Source organism: Bombyx mori, chromosome 2 (genome assembly GCF_030269925.1).
Source record: "Bombyx mori chromosome 2, ASM3026992v2".
Taxonomy (NCBI): Eukaryota; Metazoa; Arthropoda; class Insecta; order Lepidoptera; family Bombycidae; genus Bombyx; species Bombyx mori.
Genome location: NC_085108.1, coordinates 5446461 through 5469910, shown reverse-complemented (window position 1 = coordinate 5469910; position 23450 = coordinate 5446461). Strand labels below are relative to the sequence as shown.

Below are 23450 nucleotides of genomic sequence, written 5' to 3'. Positions count from 1 at the left end.
TTATGTATCTAGTCAAGTTGCGGGCCACGCGGAGGATGTTTTATAATCTAACGGAAGCGGTGTCAGACCACCGGTCCAGCGGATGGCTTCGCGGCGTCGTCTGCCAATTCCACAACTCAGCAGTTGAGTTCGCCGAAGATCTGCCTTTGCATACTTGCGTCAGTCAGCAGTTGTGCCCGACGTAATTATCTTTATTTTATACTAGCTTTTGCCCGCGACTCCGTCCGCGTGGAATAGTTACTTTGGCATAACGCAAAATTTTACCCCCCACTTCATTTACAAAGAAAGTGAAAATATATTGAAACATTATTTATTGGTGCTCCACTTATATTGGTCGTACCGTAATGTTATATAGCCTTATAGCCTTCCTCAATAAATGGGCTATCTAACACTGAAAGATTTTTTCAAATCGGACTAGTAGTTCCTGAGATTAGCGCGTTCAAACAAACAAACTGTTCAGCTTTATAATATTAATAGTATAGATAATTTTTTTGGCTATTTGGATATACGGAATTTTAAAACATTATCTTATTTTAGGAGTGAGTTTCAAAATACATGTTACGTCTTCCGATTCTGGTGGTAGGTGAATCCATACGATTAGGCATGTCCTACCCTGGCTATTTCTGCAGCGAACCATTACTGCGTTCCGGTATTAAGAAGGGTGGGTCAAGGCAGCCTTTTACTATAAAACTGTGACTTAGAATTCATGTCTTAGGGTGAAAGTCGGTTTAAGTTGTTGATATTTATGGGCTTCGGTAACAACTTGACTCCAGATGGAAGGAAGATTGTACACCCGTCTCAGTACTTAAAATGAAATACCCTTCCTCAAATTCTTTGAAGATTTTCCAAATTCTGTTTTAAAAAAAACTTTTTGGCGGGAACATGAGGAGTGAAGTTGTTTGATTTGTTTGTTTGTTTTGTCTATTTATTGTTTCTTCAGGTTAAAATGTTTAATAACGGTGGTTTATTAACTGTTTAATATCTGTGAAAGTGCACAAATGTGGGAAAATGAAACAAAGCCGCTGGACGTAACTTTTCGGGATCTTCCAAAAAGTCTACTGAAAAAATCTCAGTAAATGACCACCATTTTACTGAGATTATATTTCATTCCATATCATCTCATATCATTTCATTTAATTTGTTCCCAGTTGATTAAAGTCTCAAGTTAATCATCCTCATTTCATTTCCCTCCATATTATCATTTTTCATAAAAATAAGAATATAAATTAAAAGAAGACATGACTTAAAGGTCTTTGTTACCAGGTCATAAAATCCCTTTAAAATAAGAAAGCATTATTAATTTTTTTGATGGGAGACATTTAACAACATCAACAAAAAACAACTAGGACTCTTAGCAAAAACACTCTCATTAATACACGCTTAAAGAAAGACAGGAAATGCCGAATTTCACTTCATAAACAATTGCACTTAATAATACAATAAATAAATAAACTTTAGTGCATTATAAAGAGGCAACCTTTGTTCGCGACAAGGTCACACGAAACACGTATTGTTGCTCAAATGACATTGCGCGAATCATTCGTTGATGAATTAGCCGTAATTAAGCTTTGTTTTCTTGTATTATTATTTTTTTTTTTTACGTCCAATTACTTACCGACATACAGCAATTAAGCATGTAGTTTTTTATAAATAAAATGTTATTGTTTTCACAGATTTTTCTGTTTCAAAATGACAAACGGGTTTTTTTTTTTTGGATAGTCGGGTATTCCTGTTTTGTTTGTGATATTATCGAGATCAGTTCAGTGTAGTAAAGTAATGTGTATGCTTTTTTTTCATATTTCGAAATTATTCTGGCTTTGAGTTCTATCTAAATGCGACGTATTTATTTACAATAACTTTTTAACTCTCAGACACAGCCCACTGAGTTTCTCGCAGGATCTTCTCAGTGGGTCGCGTTTCCGATCCGGTGGTAGATTCTGCGAAGCACGGCTCTTGCTAGGGTTCGTGTTAGCAACCTGCAGATCGTTGAGTCTCACATACCCCGCGCGCCCCTTTTGCGCGGGGACCTCGTAGGAGGTTCGGCCCTCTACCCGAAAAAAAAAAAGTGTTAGCAACGTCATCAGGTTTGAGCCCCGTGAGCTCACCTACAAACGTTAGGGTTACGCTGAAATAGCCCCTAAGGCTATCAGCTTAGGTAGGGTTGCCGTTCTTTGTATGATTGTTAAAGGGCGGGTTTTTAAGCCTTGTTGTCAACTCTACAAACAGGTACGCGTTATTGCTTTACGACAGTAATAGGCAGGACGGTGATACTTACAGGTTACTGTTAGATGACTGATATCCATGTATAAACTCGTAGGAAAATTTGTACATTCCTTCGAACACTGGTATAGTCGCATGGCTTGACAAGAGTACACAGGGCGTCTTATCCTTTAGGCCGACGCAACTTCAGATTTCTCCTATTTTATGCATGTATTATGTATATTAATCTCTTCATTTCCGTCTGTCTATATCGCTAATTATTCCAACGGGACAAAATTATCTACCAATATTACTAAAATATCTCTGAAGTCGCCCGAATGCCTCCGAAGGAGACCAAACAGTTCAAGAGCAGTTACTTCGCGAATGCTTTCGTGAATCTACTACTGGATCAGAAATAATTTTTACTACTTTAATAAGATCTACCACTTGAATATTGTATGTAACGAAATGAAAACAATTTTATTCAAATCAATTTAGTTCAATGAAAATATAAGCAATTAGCTGTACCCGTCCGCTTCGCTGGGCATTTAAAATTAACATTATTATTTCTCACCCCCACAAAGATTCTCATCATTAACGCCCCCGCAACTGGTGTAGGGAGTCCAACGCTCATATAAATATTAGCCAATCCATTAAGTACATGTATTTTCTACATGGATACCAAGTTTCAAGGCAATCGGATGCATGGTTCAGTAGTTATAACGGAACATCCGTAAAAACCACTGTAGATTTATGTATTAGTATAGATTGAAAAGAAAGCTCCCAGAGAACATCTAAACAATAAAACAACAGTTAATCAAACAGTTATTTCCTAGTTTTCGATACGGCGAGACTTCCCGGTCAAAGAAAATTTGGATCCGGCTGCTTTATCTATGCAACCGGATCTCGTGTTTTATCCGTTGTGCTTATTTTGTGTACTTCACAACGGTCTTTGAAAAAGTGTATTATCAAATTTAGGTCTTTTTTTTTATTGCTTAGATGGGTGGACGTGCTCGCAGCCCACCTGGTGTTAAGCGGTTACTGGAGCCCATAGACATCCACAACGTAAATGTGCCACCCACCTTGAGATATAAGTTCTAAGGTCTCAAGTTAGTTACAACGGTCTGGGCATTAAGGGATTTGGAATTTCCCGAAATAGTTAACGTAAATATTATTACTACTGACTGTAGTTCTGATAAGCTTTTCAATTCAATGGGAAGGGTAAACTTTTTTAGCACCTTTTTATGAACTTCACACGAACGTAGGTATGTGTGTAACGAAATATTTTAACGTGATTTTTACCTAATTCAAAACGTCCAATCCAATTGAAATTTAGTACACTCCTCAAGGACTAATGATAGCACAATAAATTCATAAGGTTTTTTCAATCAAATTAATTATTTTCATTAGCTATTATTATTATAGCATGTGAACAGTAAACAAGTATATATTAATATTGCTTTAGAACATTCTCCTCTTTTTAGTTCAGTTATTTACTACGTACATATGTACCGTAGTCTTTTAATTGAATTTTCACAAAATCAAGACATCCTATTCATTTGTATTAAGCACGGTGACGACACAATAATTTGAATGCTTCGGCCCAACATCGAAGACTTACAAAAAAGCTATACCTCATAATCGTCAAAGTTATCGTAACAAGAAGCAAAATCAGCGCATCGAATGACCTCTTAGATTTAAATCTTAATCTGCATATCGAGGGGTGAAATTCTATTTGATTTAAGTGACGACGTAATTATGGACGTAATATCTTTGGTGCGTTTTATTTGACATTAGCATTAGCAATTCCCTGTCATTTTAACGGTCATCGTTCTCGTCGAACCCGTCGCTTGCGACGAAGGGCTCGGCGAGTAAATTAACCCACGACACAGCCCACTGAGTTTCTCGCCGGATCTTCTCAGTGGGTGGCGTTTCCGATCCGGTGGTACATTCTGCGAAGCACGGTTCTTGCTAGGGTTCGTGTTCGCAACGACGTCAGGTTTGAGCCCCGTGAGCTCACCTACTAGTTCGGCGAATCTAGAATAACCTCTCGAGGTTACTAGAATAGGTAGTAAAAAAAAAACGATTAGATGTTTTTAATTAAACTTGAATTAAGTTTATTCCATTCGAATAGAATTCCATATGATTCGATTTTTTTTTGTTATGATATTTTTTACAAATTTTAAACTTTAAATAGCTTTCGTGTAATGTTGTAAAAATATCGCTCGAACCAAATAGTCTTTCATCCCTCAATATGAATTTTATATTAATAAAATACACGTGCGTCATCTCGCTTACCGCCGTCCTCTACCGGCTGGCCGAGCGTACGTCACAGAGGATAATCTGTACCATGCGGTGTCATCGCGATGTTTTGGTATTTCCGCGAACAGACAACAGAACAACCGAATGGTATATTCATAAACGCAAGTGTTACTAGAATTATTTTAAAAATGTAATAAGAACGAGCTTTCTCTGTTTATTTTTTTTTTTTTATTTTGACAACAGGAGGCTTATCAAACAGCATTACTTTATAATTAAGAGCAATTTGTAAGGTTAACAGTTTGACTGGATGAATTCGCGAAGCAACTGCCCTGGGAACTATTGGATCTCCTTCGGAAGCACTGTGTGTGGCTGTTATCAAATAGAATTTCCCGTCTGAGGCCGTGCTCGCCCATCTGTCCAGGATAAACTGGAAAGGTTACCAGTAACCCCACTCTCCATATTCCTAAGTACTGCCTAACGACAGTGGAGCCGTGTGGCTTCTCTGTCTATTTTAGCTAACTAATGTTCGCCTAACGAAAGAAATTCGACCATATTCGGTCAAAACCTATATATTAACTAGCTGTACCCGACCGCTTCGCTGGGCATTTAAAATTAACATTATTATTTCTCACCCCCACAACAATTCTCATCATTAAAGCCCTCGCAACTGGTGTAGGGAGTCCACCACTCATATATTAGCCTATCCATTAAGTACATGTATTTTCTACATCGATACGAAGTTTCAAGTCAATTGAATGAATTCAGTAGTATAATGGAACATCCGTAAAAACCACTGTAAATTGATATATTAGTCTGGTATAGATTATAAGTAGGTATTCAATTTTCGTTTTTGTTGTTGACTGTACTATATAAAAACCTATTTCCGAATTTGTTTTTTTTTTTAAACGTAAAACTAAGGCTAGTAAATAATCTATATATTAATACGTGAAGCAAAAACTTTGTACCCCTTTTTACGAAAATTGCGCTGACGGAGGAGTATGAAATTTCCGACACTTATAAATATTATAAACAAGAAGTGCACAATGCTAATATATTTTTTAAATCAATAAATTCCAATATTCAAGAACAAAATTATAAAAAGTTGTTGTTGAACCTCAGCCTCAGCCTTGGTCTGAGTACTCGGGTATTACTGTCCTTGTTGTCTTTCTTTTGTTTTTAATTTTTTATTATTATTAATAGTATTGTTAAATCTCTATTGATATATTAATGTAATGCATGCTGTAATTGCCTCTAATTAGAGTTGCAGTTATCAATTGCTCTATACATGTCAATGTTATTTTATGTCTTACTGTAAACCCTGTCGGTAATCCTTAAATAAATAAATTAAATTAAATAAATAAAACATTACACACCCTACTATGTATTTGACACACACATACGCATATAACATACTCTGTTGTTTATTGTTTAATTTCTGTGATCAAATTGAGAATAGATTATTATTGTTTGTCTTTAATATTATTTGCCTACAGAGTAGCCTTGGCGAAATCTATAATTATAGAAGTATAGTCTTTGGCAAGAGACCCTTAATGATATTTAAGCTTATAATTTAAATAAATTATGATCGAAATTCGATCACAAGGCGACCACTAATAGTTAAAATAAATTTAAGAGATAATGAGAGGGAGAGAGATAGAGGAGATTGTGATGTTTATCTATTCTTAACCGACTTCAAAAAAAAGGAGGGGTTCTAAATGCGACCGTTTTTTTAAATATGTATGTAAGTACCTAAGAACTTTTTTTGGGCGAATAGATAGTATATTGTCGCCCTATTTAAATTTTATCGAGAATGACAAAGTTGTTTTTGAAATTATGATAGTGACAATAATAATAGTTTTAAGTAATTTTAATGAAAAATTAATTAATTTCGCCTACATACATTGATAAATATATTCAATCTGCATATTTTGTCGAAGTAAGTTTTCTTTTTTTTTTTATAATTTTGTATTATGTCTTCACCTATTTCTATATTCATAACTGTTGCGTTGTGAATAAGAGTGGACTGTATTATTAGTTTGATATTTTTATATATCTATAAGTGACAAAATAAAGAATTTAAAATTAATGACTATAAGAAATAAGAAACAGATGTGTCGCCCTTGACGGCTGGAAATGGAAAGGGGTAAGGCGTCATAGCGGACGTCGCTCGTTGACACCTTTGACGTTCCGAATTCAAACATAACAATATTACTTATGTTACTAGAAACACTTGTTTATTATTGTACTACTAGCCTTTTATCGGTTCGTGTACATATTACGCACGGTCCACGCTCCGCGTATTTACGTAGCTGCAAATGTCCACATTCGCCATTTTGATCGCTCATTACGTTGTTGACAATTCAAAAACATAATATTTCCGTCAATTTCTCTATCTCGTTCTAAAATATGAATTTAGAAAAGGACAGGTTCGTTTTTTTTTCTTTTCTGCTTCAAGCGCCGCTAACATGAAATGTTTTTTTTTTTTTTGTAAATTTTACGCGGGATTTCCTTTTTTTGTTTACACGTAATTAGAGACGATAAAGCTTATTCCTAAAATTTGCTGTATAGTATTTTATTATGAGAATGAGTGTTGTTTGTCATGTTTTTTTCACATCGTTCGCGGTAAGTAATTGATTGATACGTGGGATTACGAAATTATGTACCAACATTATAGGAATGATCCAGCGACTTTTGTGTTATTGTTGCCAGTTATTTTTATTTGTGTACAGAGATATAGATTTTAGTAGACACAATTAACCATTTTTACGTTTATTTATGGTCATTTTGTGCTAAGTGATTTATTAATTGGAATTTATAAACAGTTGGCTATCAGTTATCAGAATTTTCAACTTCACTCACCATCAGGTGGGTCGTATGCTCGTCTGCCTACAAGGGCAATAAAAAAAAGATGCGAATGTTGCGATGGATGTCTGAAGTAACGAGAATGGATAGAATACGGAATGAATATGTTAGAGGAAGTCTGAAAGTAGCACCTGTGACAGAGAAGCTGAGGAGTGCGCGTTTGGGATGGTATGGACATGTGATGAGACGAAATGAAAATGAGATTGGTAAGAGAGTGTTAACTATGAATATGGAAGAATATAGAGGAAGAGGTAGAGCTAAGAAGAAATGGATGGATTGCGTGAGACGATATGTGTAGAAGAGGAGTGAGCGAAGAAATGGTACTTTTTTTCCTACTTATGCTGATGCCTGAGAGGCTATTTCAGCTTCATCCTAACGTGTAGATGAGCTCACGGGGCTCAAACCGAAAGCGTTGCTAGCACTGGCCCTACCAAGAGCAGTGCTTCGAAGAATCTACCACCGCATCGGTAACGCGACCCACTGAGAAGATCCGGCGAGAAACTCAGTGAGCTGTGTTTATGGGTTAATTCACTCGTCGAGCCCTTCGTCGCAAGGACGTGTTTAGGGCGACGTCGACTATTTACCATTCGGTCTACAGGATCGGTTATGTTGTTCCGGGCGGCCACGACAAAAGGGTTTTCCCGTCGTGCTGCCTTCTCAAAGTGGCGCATTGATGCCGACTGTAGATACTTACTGATTGAGTCAAGCTCTGGGTCATCATGGAGATCCACGTTCCTTAGGAACCATAATGGTATAAGATAGGTGAGTATGGAAGGAGAAAACATGTTGCGCCGACCACAAGTGACTGGGAGTAGGACAGGACAATGATGATAGATAATAAATAACAAGACAAAGATCAAACAAACCTGTTTATCACACAACCCGCGACGCAACATTCAGAGTCGCTAATTACTGCACCATCGAGTCAATCAACACTACTCAACCCTATCCTTGAACACCAGCAGCTTCATTGAACCGCAACAAATTAACAATTAGAAAACAAAAAAAAAAACAACCGCAACACCACAGACAAAGCGAAAGTCAGCAATCAGAGAAAGCAACTATTATTACAGGGTTCACCAATTACAGGCCTGCGGGTGCTCGCGTAGGCCAATCACGTCTTCTGAAAGCGTACAAGAACCGTTTTCGGCGGCAACGTTCGATGGCCGCTAATACTAATGTCATACGGTGAAAATTTACGACAACAATGGCGGCCGTGTTCGCGTTTTATTCTACGGATGCATAAATTATCGTTAAATAATTTTGTTAATAGACATGCTCTAACAAAAACCGACTTCAAATAGAAAAAAAAAAGTCAAACGGCTCTTCAGGGGAGTCGTTTAGTGGGTGGGCCTAAAATCCTTGGGCCCGCGGTCTGCTCACAACACCACGCAGACCGTTGAGTCTTGAGTTGAGTTGAAAAAAAAGGCTTGCGAAGAGCACTCAGCGGTAAGTAACACCATAGCTGTGCCCGTGGCATTGTTGAAGTCAATAAGCGACAGTAACCACAATCCAAAATCCGTTTGCCTACAAAGACCATAGAGGTTCATGGAGGAACAATAATGTTATGTCAGCTTGAAAACGATGAGGACTTTTTGGCGGGAACGCGAGAAGTAAAGTTGTGTGATTTGTTTTAATTTGTGTATTTAGTGTTTCTTCAGGTTTAAATGTGTAATAACGGCGTTTTAATAACTGTTTAGTATCTGTGAAAGTGCACAAATGTGGGAAAATAAAACAAAGCCGCTGGACGTAGCTCCTCGGGATCCTCTAAAAAGTCTCAGTAAATGACCACCATTTTACTCAAATCATATTTCATCACATATCATCTCATCTCGTGTTTCGTATTAATCTACTTCATTTCATTTCACTTCATATTATCATTTTTTCATACATAAAAAAAAGATTAGACTGTATGGTATGACTGACACCTTTGCCTTTCCAGTTGGAAAAATAAAACTACTACTACTGTAAACGAAGACCGAGTACTATATCAGTGGCTCTGCGGTACTAACTTGTAATCATTGAACCGGGCGCTGTATTCGAGATTGAGCACGTATTAATGGGTCATTAAGATATGAGTTCGGAGACTCGGCTGTGTTGGATAGCGCTTGGGTTATACCAGAAATGGACAGGACGGTGTCACCCGTACCAACCGTGCAGGCTCAAAGGACGCTGTACCAATAGCGAATACACAAAATAAATATGGCGCCATTGATTATTATTAACACGCTGACTACGTTATGCGGCTTAAAAAAACTCATGCGCGACTGTCATCTGGTGTTAAAGTCAAGACTATGTCCGCATTTCTATGGATATGGGTATATACGAAAACAGACTTGTGTGAGGCCCATTAGGTCTCATGCGCACTGTCATCTCATCAGCACTGTACACAAGTTTAATCTTGGCTCTAAAATACCTCATTGGTTGAAAATCGCTCAAAATCGGTTCCGCAGTCAACGTTTTAAAAATAATAGTGTCCCCTCAGTAGACGAATTCGACTATAATTAATTGAAATTATAAGTTTGAACATTATTAAGGTTCTATTGTCAAAGACTACACTTCTATAATCACAGATTTCGCCAAGGCTACACTAGACAAATAATATTCAAGATAAACATTTTTAATCTATTGTGTTAGTCTATCTATAGTAGAACTATTTTGTCCGTGCAGTTTGGGTCATAAAAAATCGGAGCGGTGAAGCGAGTATTTCGCTCTCTCTTCCACTCACGAGCCTTATGGACGGGCATAGTGATGCGCATTATTGTTGTCGATAAACGTTATCGATAGTGTATTTAGTTTTATCATTTTGTGGGTTAGTGATAAAAATGAAAGAAAAAATCACTAATCGAACACTTACACCACATATCGCCGCAGCAAGTTAACGAGAACGGCAGAAATTAACACTTTGTAACTTTTCGGGAGCTATTCTTATTTCAGCGAATTTTTTTAACACATTGTTGATAACAACACGTGCAAATATTATTTTGAATAAATTCTGCCGTTTTGATACAAAACAAAGGAGTAGCCATTGTGTCACTAAAGAAATTCAGAGAACGAATGGATAAAAACACATTTCTCTTCGACATAATGTAGTATAATTTGCAGGTAGGTACAAATGACTCATAACATAACAATGTTTCACCACCCTTCGCATACCACCCCGCCGCTGTGTACCTGCCTTCGATGACTCATTTGTTTTTATCGATAATGGCGTTGCGCCCGCGCAACATGCTCACCGCCCTAGCCGGGCTATGTTTTATGGTCCAAACAGCACGGACAAAATAATTCTACTATAGTCAAATTGAGTTGACCACAGACTTAAACAATAAATATATATGCGTGTATGTGTGTCAAATACATGGTAGCGTGTGTGATGCTTTTTTATTTACTTATTGTATTTTTTATGAGAACCAATGTCTCCATCCTCGAAGAGCTGAGGGTCACCAAGCGCCTGCTGACTATGTGCCAGGAAAGGATACGGAGTTTCTTTGGGCACATAATGCGATCCTCATTGCACAGCCTGGAGAAACTTATCATTATCGGACAAATGGAGGGGAAGCGCGCTAGAGGAAGAGCGCCAGCTAGATGGGTGGACCAACTCAAGGAGGTGACTGGAGGCCAGATACAGGGAGCGGTACATATGGCGCAGAACCGGACCGAGTGGAGAAGATTGACATACAGTCACGATCCTCAGCATTGAGGGAACGACCAGAAAGAAGATGCATAGTAATAAAAAAATATTAGCATTCTGCACTCCTTCTCTATATTCTCTATAAGTGTGGAAAAATCATACTCCTCCGTCCGCGCGATTTTCGTAAAAAGGGGTACAAAATTTTTGCTTCACGTATTAATATGTAGATAATTCCTTCGTCGTGGATGTTCTTGTTATTTTGTTAAAAGTACCTACTGATTTGAATATAGTCGTATCAATTTATACAAGAAGACCTTGCAACTTGTCCGTTTTTTTTTTATGATTGAAGGATTACTGGTGGCCCGGAGGCCTTTCCAGTTTCACCAGGACAGGTGCGCGAGCAAAGGCTCAGCCAAAAGGGGTGGGATTTGCGAACAGCTGTCAGAGCACCTCCGAAGAAGACCTATCAGCTCAAGAGCAGCTGCTTCGCGAATGAATCTACTACCGGATCGGAATCGCGACCCACTGAGTAGATCCGGCGAGAAACTCAGCGAGCTGATTCATGTTCGACGAGTACGGTTACCGGGGTCCCTAAGCCTGCTCCTAGTGTTAGAGCTGAAGGCGTCTAATGCAAAGGTTATTGTATCTGATGGATCCGTAAGGACGTATCTAGGGCGTCGACGGTGACTGGCTCCTGCGTGATCAGGATTCGGGGAGTAGTCAGCGGCGGCAACGATAAGGCGATTATCATGACGCATAGGCTTATCGAAGTACCGTTCCGACGCTGACTTCATGTATTTCTGGATTGATTCGAGGCCCCGGTCGTCGTGTAGGTCAACGTTCCTCACGAACCACGGAGTTCCGACGGCTAGCCTGCAAAAGCGGGATTGTAGAGATTGGAGGGTGTCTATGTGTGTGCGGGCCGCGTGAGCGAACACCACACTCGCGTAAGTCATGACGGGCCTTATGCAAGTTTTGTAAAGTGTCACCTTGTTCCGAAGGGACATTTTACTCCGCTTACAGATCATGGGGTAGAGTCTACCGAGAATAAACGTGGCACGGTCGCGGACTGATTTTATATGCGGGCGGAATGTCATCGATGCATCCAAGGTAACGCCCAGGTGCTTGACCTTCCTGAGCAACTTATCCTTTAAGCTACGGCGACCCCATAGGCCTCAATTTATCGCCGGATCTTCTCAGTAAGTCGCGATTCCGATCCGGTAGTAGATTCTGCAAAGCACTGCTCTTTCTAGGGCTTTAACGAATTGTCTCAGGTTGAGCTTGTGAGCTCACTGAAGCTGATAGCCCCTTAGGCTACCAGAGCCTGAGATCGTCCAGCTATGTTAGCAATAAAAAAATAAAAATAAAAACACTAGCTAGCCCTGGAAAGAGCAGTGTTTCGCAGAATCTACCGATCGGACTCGCGACCCACTGAGAAGATCCGACAAGACACTCAGTGGGCAAATGCTGACAAACCTTTGTCACCAATGTCTATTTTGAAAACAATAATAAATATTCCGTCTATTATTCATAAACGATGTTTTAAAAATAAAAAGAAAACACGTCCACATAGCAGAGCTGATTAACGATTTATTTCACCTTTCTTTTCATGTTGTCGATACTGGTAAGGATATTGGGGCGAAATTATAAAGTTTTTCTTTAGTTATCGGTACTTGATGCGTGTGAAAATTTTCTATCTAAACCAACGTCTTGAAGTCATTGAGTATTCGTGATCCCTAATGCATATTAAAAGGGCATTATCAACATATGGTTTAAACCATAACAGATTAATGTAAGTACCCCCAGATATACTTCGTTTAAAAAACTGTAATCAATATTTATTTGTCTTACTAAAAATGTACGCCAGAAATATATTGTTAAAACTTATTTTAAAACAGAATTCTCAGATGTCGAAATTAAATATTTAATTAACATACAAAAATATATTCGAAACTCCATATAACCTACTTTTTTGTATACCTACACTTTCAACATTATAAATTTCTCTATGAAATTCCAATTCTTTTTAGTCATTGTCTACAAAGAATATACTATTAATTTATCTATTTAATATTTCAAACATATTATAACTGCATATCTGAGGTTTGTAATACATACGGAGTCTTATTTCATTATACTTAGGTAAGCATAAAATTGAGCATTTACGAAAACACATTTGTGGTTGCGATTTGCAATGAACATATTTTTTTGTATGTTGGTAATGGTCAGGTAAATGAACGTAGTACATACATACATCTAACTGTTTATTTTAATCTGTATTTAGGGATGTGACACAAAAGAATTCTTGGCGAATGACTCACATTACACATCACCCTACGCCGAGAGAAAGCGCGTTGGTTAATTAGAAAAAGAAGAAAAGAAAAAAACGCTCACCTGATTCCGCTTCTGTTTGCTCGATTTCACACAAAATAATATAACAAAAAGAAATCTTCAAAAACAACGTAGTTTTCTAAACACTTTTTCGTCTTAACTCACCCGGTGTGGTGGTTAGTGCGAAACAACTTTATATAACTGTTGCTTCGTCTAACCGGTTTTAGTTCGTCGTAAACTAATGAATAAAGTATTTCGAAAACACACAACGAGTTTCGTTTCTTTTAAAAACAATCCCGTATTGATTAATGTTGTCGAAAAAACAACTTAAGATTCAATTGAATATTTTGCGATTTTTTTCCGAAACGCGTTTCGTGAGACGTCTTTCCCGTGCAGCCCCCCGCTCGCGACTGGCCCCTAAGCTGGCCCGTTCAAGCGTTACCAAGTTGAAAAGAGGCTTTGCATAGTCACAACACGACATACTTGTGTTTACCAACGCTCATTTTGTGTTCGCAGTATTTTGAAATGAAAAAGAGCAACGGAACGCGGTACGAAGCGTTATTTTTTTTCTCATATCATCATGCCTTACAATCGAAACGCGATAAAACGTGTACATGCAGAAAAAAAAACAGTCAACGGGTACAAAAAAAAACAAATTAGAGACATTGTTTCATGAAAAAATGCACAAGGTCTCTCTAAAACTCAGGTTTGAAGTGGCTATCATAGATAAAATATACTTATTAACGTGGCATTTATTGTAATAGCATATTGTGTCATGTTTGACAGTTTTCAAAGTTACCTGAAAATAATTTGTACGTGACAAAACAAAACGAAGTTCGAACAGCGTAACTTTTTTTTCCTACCTGTGCTGACAGCCTTAAGAGACTATTCAGCTTCTCATTGACGTGTAGGTGAGCTCACGGGGCTCAAACCGGAGTGTTGCTAACACTGACCCTAGCAAGAGCAGTGCTTCGCAGAATCACTTTAACTACTTGAAAGGGGTTAACTTTTTTTGTATTGCCCGTGTAGGCAGACGAGCATACGGCCCATCTGATGGTGAGTGGTTACCGTCGCCCATGGACTTCAGCAATGCCAGGTGCAGAGCCAAGCCGCTGCCTAGCGTTAAACTTAATTAAGGTTCAAATAAATACATCGAATTGTTGATTCTATCACCGAATGAAATGCACCTTTAATTACAAAGATAAATGTCGCGTATTAGCCGAAATGTCGCGTATTAAGCGAAATGCCGCTTACACCAAACAGCCTTTCACTCCTCAATACTATTCCCGGCGTTTCGAGTCACGAATATTTTACTTTTCGCGGTCACAGACTGTCTAACAGTACTTTGGATGTTTGAAAATTTGAAATTTTGAAAATTGCATTGAAAACCCCCTAGTTCGAGCTTTACATTCTATCACTGATGCTATTGTCGCGTTGGGCACGTCCTATTTGATGACATCACTAAGAAGTTTATTTTAACTTATCTCAATTAGGATCTATTTTTGTTTCGTTCCGACCTGAGCGATATTTTTTTTGATCGACGAACAACCACGAAAAAACACGAGTAAAAACACACTATGAGCAAAATAGATAAACATAGAACAACTAGCTGACCCGGCAGACTTCGTAGTGCCTCAATCGATAAATAAAAGACCTAAAATTTTGTATAATATATATTAACACAAACAAAAGGAGTCCGTCCGACGAGGGACACATCAAAGGAAAAACCAAAATTGTTATTTTTATTTAATTCCGGGCATTTTCATATTTATCTTTACCTTTTAAACCTTCTCTGGACTTCCACAAAAAATTCAAGACCAAAATTAGTCAAATCGGTCCAGCCGTTCTCGAGTTTTAGCGAGGCTAACGAACAGCAATTCATTTTTATATATATAGAAGATAAAAGATAAGGAGGTGATAAAGAAAAAGAAACAAGCCAATCATGATTTGAACTTTGAAAAATTCCTCGTGAAAAAAACATTTCAAATGACTGGCGCGTTTTTCTCCACAGATAACGTAATTTTTATTTTTTATTCTTAATGTTTTTTTCTTCTATGATAGACAATGAGACATGACTTTTGTCTTCTTTCAATCATATTTGTTATTTACTCTCATTTAAAAGACTTTTTTTACCGTTTTGTGGTGTTTTTATAACAATCATGGCATTCAGGTATAATTAATGTCGAAAATAATAGTGTAATAAAAAAATCTTGATTATGCAAATAACTATTGCAAATTTCTAGACTAAAACTAATCGAATAAAAACAGTATGTAATTCACAAAGTCTAGAAGTGAAGTGAAACCTATAGTTCATACTCTCGGAGGCCCAATAATAAGTTAAATAATTACCGCTGACAAGTCACCGACGATCATCCGGTTCCAAACTAGGATTCCCTATACTATAGGAGCCGGAGACTAATTTACACTTACTTCTACGTATTTACAAAAACGAATCTCATAAGTATGTCTCTTTTAGTGTCGCTTTTTCGTTTCATCGTATTTCAAATTAGAAGGACAACAAAAAAAGGTTTTCAGTTAAAAAAATTACCACGACCCATCATCACTAGTGATTACCTAATTGTTAAGGCACAAGAATTTGAACTAGGAAGCCAACAAAAAAGTTTTCAATTTAAAAAAAATTTACCACGTCCCATCATCACTAGTGATTAGCTAATTGTTAATGCACAACGTGCGTTCCAGTTGTTCCCAGTGCGACTTCACTGCGCAATTCGAGAGTGCACTAACAATGCACCGACAACTTCACCATCCTACAGAGGACGACGTACCTCAACTTGAAAAGCCACTGGTACGAACATTCGTTGTTTTCAGTATAAAGGTCACGGGCACACTTTCTGTGTATGCCCGGTCACCGTCCTCGTCGAACCCGTCACTTGCGACGAAGGGCTCGACGAGGGAATTAACCCATAGACACAGCTCACTGACTTTCTCGCCGGATCTTCACAGTGGGTCGCGTTTCCGATCCGGTGGTAGATTCTGCGAAGCACTGCTCTTGTTAGGGCCAGTGTTAGCAACACACCCGGTTTGAGCCCCGTGAGCTCACCTACACGTCAAGGAGAAGCTGAAATAGCCTCTCAAGCTCTCAAGCGAATGTTCACGATTGACTTCCACGGTGAAGGAATAACATCGTGTAATAAAAATCAAACCCGTAAAATTATAATTTGCGTAATCACTGGTGGTAGGACCTCTTGGGGGTACGCACGGGTAGGTACCACCACCCCGCCTATTTCCGCCGGGAAACAGTAATGCGTTTCGGTTCGAAGGGTGGGGTAGCCGTTGTAACTATACTGAGATCTTAGAACTTATATCTCGAGGTGGGTTGCGCATTTACGTTGTAGATGTCTATGGGCTCCAGTAACTACTTAACACCAGGTGGGCTGTGAGCTCGTCCATCCATCTAAGCAATAAAAAAAAAGCCTTTCAGTATAGGTAGGAAAAAAAACTGTGTATGCAAAAGTTTCTGTTGAGAAGAGAGAGAAGCTATTAAATCGGTGCCACCGTAGCAAGTGGTGTGATTTCAAAGATGGCGCCAAAAGTTAGTGTAATTACATTTTTTAACTCGAAACATTTCACTCTATCTACAAACGCTACATTCACACCGCTTACTACGCTGGCGTAGTTTTGATAGGTTTTTTGTTGTAATCTGTGTCACTTATAGTTGGACACTTTTCCAACTAGTCTCCCATTTACTTAAAACAGTATTCCTTACACCCACAATAATTTTCACAATTACTCATAGCCTTTCCAGTACTGCATTTTCCGGTGTTCCGTGTTCACGAAAATAAGTTAAGGGATTCAAGCATTAATAATAATTGTTTTATAATAATGTCTGCGACTCATTATAGCATCAAAAGAGACTGTTTATAACGTCTGCACATGTAACAATCGCAAATCAAAACTTCTATATCGTGCAAATAGTCATACAATTGAGACACCGAAAACCAGCTTAATATGAAGGGAAGGCGCAACTAGAAAATAGAATTATTAGTTAATAACAAAAAAAAACAATTACATACATGAACCTTAAAATATTTCGCAGGAAAAATCCAACACATTACCAAGAGCCAAGATCCTGAGCCCAATCAACATTGGTAACGAGAACACGAATTTCAAGCGTATGTTTCAAATTTCAGACGTTAATTAATCTCTAAATTATATTTTACTAGCTGACCCGGCAGGCTTCGCAGTGCCTCAATCGATAAATAAAAGACCTAAACTTTTGTATCAAATAAACTCAAAACAAACAAAAGGAATCCGTCTGACGGTGGACACATCAAAGGAAAAACAAAATTGTTATTTTTATTTAATTCCGAGCATTTTCATATTTATTCATATTATTTTCAAATAATTCAAGACCAAAGTTAGCCAAATTGGTCCAGCCGTTCTCGAGTTTTAGCGAGACTAACGAACAGCAATTCATTTTTATTTAAATAGATTTCCATCGGGTTTTTTTTAAAGTATATGTTTGGCAAGCTGCCTTTTGCCACGGGGGACATTAAATCAAATTCTTTGTTCGAATAAGTACTTCAAACATGTACTCTATTCGCATTAAACCTTTTAAATGAATCTTCAGCTTTTTGGCGGGAATACGATGAGTTAATCTGTGTGAATCCTTTGTTTTTGTTAATTTAGTGCTTCTTGAAGTTTAAACGTGTTATAACTGGGGGCTCGTTTAAGACATTCATGAAAGCAAACAAATTTGGGAAACGAAACAAAATTGTTGGACATGGCTTTTCGAGTTCTTACCCAAAAATCCATTAAAGTCTCTGTATATAGTCATTGTAATTTCATTTCAACCCAATTAATTACAGTTACGAATAAATCAAGTTCATCTAATTGCACATCATATTATTGTGGTATAACTCAGAATATGTATAATTTTTATAAGGGCAACACTGGCGACAATGGCATCGCAAGAAGCCAATCGCCAAACTAAAAAATTGGGAAAATTATGGAGGGTAGAGGTAAGAAGAACCGTCTCATATGGGAGAAGCTTGAAAAATTGTCCCACTTTCAGCATTATATAACAGTTCAAAAATCTTCCAGAATGGCGCTAGCATAGGCATAGGAATTGAGCAGTTGTTAACTGATTGAAGTATGCTGAGTTAGGAAATTTAATAAATTTAATGACTAGAGTAGTTAGTGACAGTGTAATATACAAGACCTCACATGTTTACGTAGTCCAAACTAATTTCGTCAATATAACCTAAAATTATTGCTGTGGTAAAACGTGGAGACAGCGGTTGCATTTTCTTGTCAGCTTTAAATAAAATACTTTTCGTGATTTTGTAGTGCTTACAGTTCTTTCGTACTTTTTTATTTCTCTATCTTATTCTAATAACTTTTAGCGCCTTTTTTTAAATTTACCCAGTTGCTACTATAGCGCCACCCTTATTTAGCAGATTTTAACGGACACTTTTTAGACACAGAGACGGTTCTCCTTACTTCTAACCTTCAAAGGGAAAATATAACACAATCGTCCCGTCCCAGGTAATAGGGATGAGCTATGCTCCGGTGGCATGATTCTGTCGAAATAGTGCCACCGATTGTAATCGATTTTATTTTTTAATATATTACTGTATTTTACTGCCGAAACCAGTTCCAGGTAGAACGTCATCAGCGACGCGTCTGTTCGACAAACTAAGGGCCAAAATCTACAAAAGCAGAACGCTGTTCTCACACCCGGAAGAGAATGATCCATTGAAAACATTTAACGTTAGTCAAAATGAACTTTATTTCGCTCCAAATATGGTTGTTATATAAAAATTAATATTAAGTATATTTAACAACAAGGATGGTTTCTTCCGATGCATTAAATTTATTGTCTTTTCTTACCTACCCGTTCCTGGTCATCTCGAGGGGTTGTGCTAGCTTCACCGTACGTGTAGGGGAGCTCACGCGGCTCAGCCTGGGTGACGTTGCTAACACTAGCCCTAGCAAGAGCAGTGCCTCGCAGAATTTATCACCGGATCGAAACGTAATCCACTGGGAAGATCCGGCGAGAAACACAATGGGCTGTTGCTTGTCCAAATTTGTTTTCAGTAAGAAAATTCACAAGACAGTTAATAGGCGCAGCATTGCTTGACATTGCGACGGTTCCAGCCGCCCAATTTTATCTGTACACTAGCTGTACCCATCCGCTTCGCTGCGCATTTAAAATTAACATTATTATTTCTTACCCCCACAAAGATTCTCATCATTAACGCCCCCGCAACTGGTGTAGGGAGTCCAACACTCATATAAATATTAGCCTATTCATTAAGTACATGTATTTTCTACATGGATACCAAGTTTCAAGTCAAGCGGATGCATGGTTTAGTATTATAACGGAACATCCGTGAAAACCACTGTAGATTTATTTATTAGTATAGAAAACCCTAGTCTTTGGTTTAATCATAGACGTTTGCTTGACAACGATCGTTTATGGAAGATACTGCTGCATTTACAGGATATCTCAATACCGAGCGAATGCACATCTAAACAGTTGAGAATCGATTCCGTGTCCCGAACTAGCGCAATGACCACGTGCCTCAGAGATCTGCATAAAGAAACATACGGATGTCACCTTTGCTCGTCCGAATTCGACAGGTGTTATATTACATTGATAAATTATATTAGTAAATTAAACTTAGTAATTAATAAAGTAGATTAAGGAGAGTAAATTTTACATTTGAAATTTTGTTGTTGGAAATTTAATGACAGACAAATGGGTACTTTAGGGCTGATTTTTTTTTTTCAAATTCCAAAATGTATTTACGTCCTTATTCCGCTCGGTATAGTTTAAATGATCGTTATTAATTGACCAAACTATAGTTTTTTTTGTTTTATTGCTTAGATGTGTGAACGAGCGTTAAGTAGGTAATTACCGGAGCCCATAGACCTCTAAAACGTAAATGTACCCACCTCGAGAAGTAGTTCTAAGGTCAGTCTTTACCGAAAAACGGTTACGCCACCCTTCAAACCGAAACGCATTACTACTAGCTAAGCAAATATACAATAAATATTCAAATTGATTACAGAATAACGGCCCTGGATAGGCATCTTTTGAACGATCACAAGATAAGTCTAGAGGAACTATTGAAGCTAGTTTTGAATAAAACGAAAGACTGTCTTAACGACGAGGACAGCGCGATGCTGGGCATCAAGCAGCCCTATTACAAGCCGCCAGACGAAATAATCGAAGATGGCGAGTTCATTATCGAGACGGTCACGCCTAAAATTAAAATATTGAAGCACACATCGACGAATACAGACTTACAGTTGAGTGATGCGTTTGTAATGAATGACGTAGCGGACGATGGCCGCGATCTGTTGTTAGCCAAAATGAAAGTCCTCAATGATTGCATGTGCAAGTTTGTTGATTCGTCGAATGCACTGAAGAAGGTTCTGGTTAAAGAGATTGACAATAAAACTGGACGTGCTCGTATGAGCGGAGGCGAGCCTGTGTTTAATCTTAGTTTGGGAGAGTGAGTGGTTTTTTTTTTGTAAATGTTTCCGTCAATGGTTTTCGCTTTTGTTTTATAGTCTCTAAAAATAATGTTAATGAAAGTCGTCGTGGACTAAGACGCTCGATAAATCACTGGTGGTAGAACTTCTTGTACGGGTAGGTGCCACCGCCCTGCCTATTTCTGCCGTGAAGCAGTAATGCGTTTCGGTTCGAAGGGCGGGGCAACCGTTGTAACTATACTGAGACCTTAGAACTCATATCTCAAGGTATCTACGTTGTAGATGTCTATGGACTCCAGTAACCACTTAACACCAGATGGGCTGTGAGCTCGTCCACCCACCTAAGCAATACATGGAGAACGCTACCAGTGGCTGTATGTGCATCTACCACTAACCGCACATAATACAAAAATGAAATTCAACGCCTCACATTAGATATTATTTTCGAAAGTCTTAAAATAAAATATTGTTTCTAGCCACGATTCACCCCGCGATTGGAACAGAACACACAGCGAGAATCTGCAGAGAAGGGAAAACAAACATGGCGACAGAATTGAAAAGACCAAGATATCGAATGAGAGTTTTTATTTTTGAATAGATACCTACATATTTGGTTTTGTTAAGGTGGTTTTTACGTAAAGCTTTCCAATAAAAGTTGTTTTATTTTATTTTCAATTTTTTACTAGTGTATTCCCCACTTACACTTCACTCGCTTCTGCCGTGAAAGCAGTAATGCGTTTCGGTTGGAACGGTTAGAACTCATATCTCAAGGTAGGTGGCGGCAATGATGCTGTGGACGTCTATAGGCTCCGGTAACCACTTAACGCCAGGTTGGCCGTGAGCTCGTCCACCCATCTAAGCAATAAATTAAAAAAAATTGCCAAAACAGCCTTGTGATCTCAGAATTTAGGTAACTGTTAAGCCAAATTGCGAATACCACTTCTGTTTCAAGTTGGAGTTCACTTGAGCTCATTTGGCTGATAAATGTTCCAAGAAAAATATATTATTTGAGAATCCGGGCAATATCTTGATAAAATAAATAAATACTAAATAAATAAATCTTAGTTATAATTATTACTGCTCTGGCAATTCTCCAATTTGCATTTCGAATTTACAAAGCGGCATCTCTCGCAAAACAATACTCCGGTTTGGGTATGTCTGCTGTTATCATAATGACAGCACACCATATAAACGCATTTCTCGTCTCTGCCGCGTTTTATGGAATCACCACTGGACATGCAATGCTTCGTCTGGCAACATTTACAGTGATCCGGGCTGTTTTGGTAGTTTGTTTTGACAACTGGCAATACTCTGGGTCCCTTTCTTGTTATTGGCCTGTTAACTCCAAATTCGTTTTCGTCTTTGTAATCACTATTTCTAACTCTGGCGAACATCCGATTAACTTCCTCTATGGCATCTCTGGATTTCGCATTTTCTTTTAAACTTTGTTTTATTTCTTCTATTTTCATTTGCGGTATCGAAGATGATTTGTGTTTCGGCAAATTTATGGCGCATTCTGTTTTATTTTTAGGCTGAAAACTGTTTATTACTGTAAAATCTTTATTGCTGCTGCCTTCGATTGAGTAACTGAATATTTTACTTGAAGCCAATATTGGTTTTATTTTAAAATCGGTGTTCGTTCCGGCATCTTTATTCTTACGTACATCGACTTTATTCTTTTTGTTTCTAAGAATGTTTAGAACTTCATTAAATAAAGTGTAACTTTCAGTGTATGGATTTGGTGAAATTGTTTTATTATCTGTGTTTTCTTTGGAAATAGTTGTATTAATTATTTTACTAGATTCAGTGTGACTGTCGTCTATTGTATATTTGTCTATTTCTAAACTTTGACTATTATTCTTTTTCTTTTTCGCAGTATTTGCGTATACAACAGATGGTTTACCGTATTCTTTTGTAAAATGACGTTTCTCAAAGTTTGTACAATTAATTTTTCTATAATCGTTTCCACTATTCATTCCTCCTAAATTATCAGATATTATTTTATAGTTCTTTATGTGTATATGTATAGTTTCAATATTTCCTTTGTGCATAGAGCAATCAATCTGTGAAACGAATGAGGTGTTTTTAGATATTTTTTGAAGTTAGTAAGGTGAGAGATAGTGTTTACGGTGAAAGTTATTCCTTAATGTTTTTATTTATTTTATTTAATGCTTGATGGTTGGCTTTTTTTATTGCCTTGTCCACACATCAAGGCAAAAAAAAAAGACGTCTACAAGGTAAATGCGCCACCCACCTTGAGATATAAGTTCTAAGGTCTCAAGTATAGTTACAATGGCTGCCCCACCCTTCCAACCGAAACGCATTACTGCTTCACGGCAGAAATAGGCTGGGCGGTGGTACCTACCCGCGCGGACTCACAAGAGGTCTTACCACCAGTAAAAAAATTATGTTACATCGTTTTCTTGGTTATGGACTGGAATCTTGTAAAGTGATGTATTAAAAACAAACCTTAAACTTGTTGAATGATGTTAATTCATAACACCACTACGCGACACGTAGGAACATTGTCGCACAAAACAAGACATAAATATACAAAATCCAACATGAATATTATTTACAAAAACAAAATAGTCTTCTAAACAGAATATTAAAATATAAAATTGTTTAAGTGTCAATGTCAAAAACATAGATACCTACGTACCTTTTAAAAACGCATCGTTGGCTATAGAAGAATGAATTT

General features: G+C 37.7%; 3 protein-coding genes across 5 annotated transcripts in view; 1 reads left to right on the top strand and 2 right to left on the bottom strand.

Moving 5' to 3' along the window:
• Positions 1–13701, bottom strand: part of ced-6 (protein) — an 83424-nt gene extending 69723 nt beyond the window's left edge. Inside the window, 1 exon segment of the mRNA NM_001177859.1 lies at positions 13349–13701. The gene's annotated coding sequence lies outside the window, so the exon portion shown is untranslated.
• On the top strand, positions 12679–21417 carry LOC101736997 (uncharacterized). Of its 3 annotated transcripts, none has more exons than XM_038017638.2 (7): positions 12679–12746; positions 15986–16091; positions 17343–17418; positions 18903–19018; positions 19752–19891; positions 20323–20769; positions 21226–21417. In XM_038017638.2, the coding sequence occupies exons 1-7, from the start codon at positions 12694–12696 to the stop codon at positions 21341–21343; spliced, it is 1056 nt and encodes a 351-aa protein (XP_037873566.1). In that variant the 5' UTR covers positions 12679–12693; the 3' UTR covers positions 21344–21417. The 3 variants fall into 3 exon arrangements, with proteins under 3 accessions (XP_037873566.1, XP_004933297.1, XP_021208372.1); XM_004933240.5 differs by lacking the exon at positions 12679–12746 and adding an exon at positions 15311–15455; XM_021352697.3 differs by lacking the exon at positions 12679–12746 and adding an exon at positions 15599–15746.
• LOC101737129 (uncharacterized) lies at positions 21318–23406 on the bottom strand. Its single transcript, XM_021352699.3, has 2 exons — positions 23219–23406; positions 21318–22812 (listed from the first exon to the last, which is right to left on the bottom strand). The coding sequence occupies exon 2, from the start codon at positions 22798–22800 to the stop codon at positions 21811–21813; it is 990 nt and encodes a 329-aa protein (XP_021208374.3). The 5' UTR covers positions 22801–22812; positions 23219–23406; the 3' UTR covers positions 21318–21810.
• Positions 23407–23450: the final 44 nt, after the last annotated feature.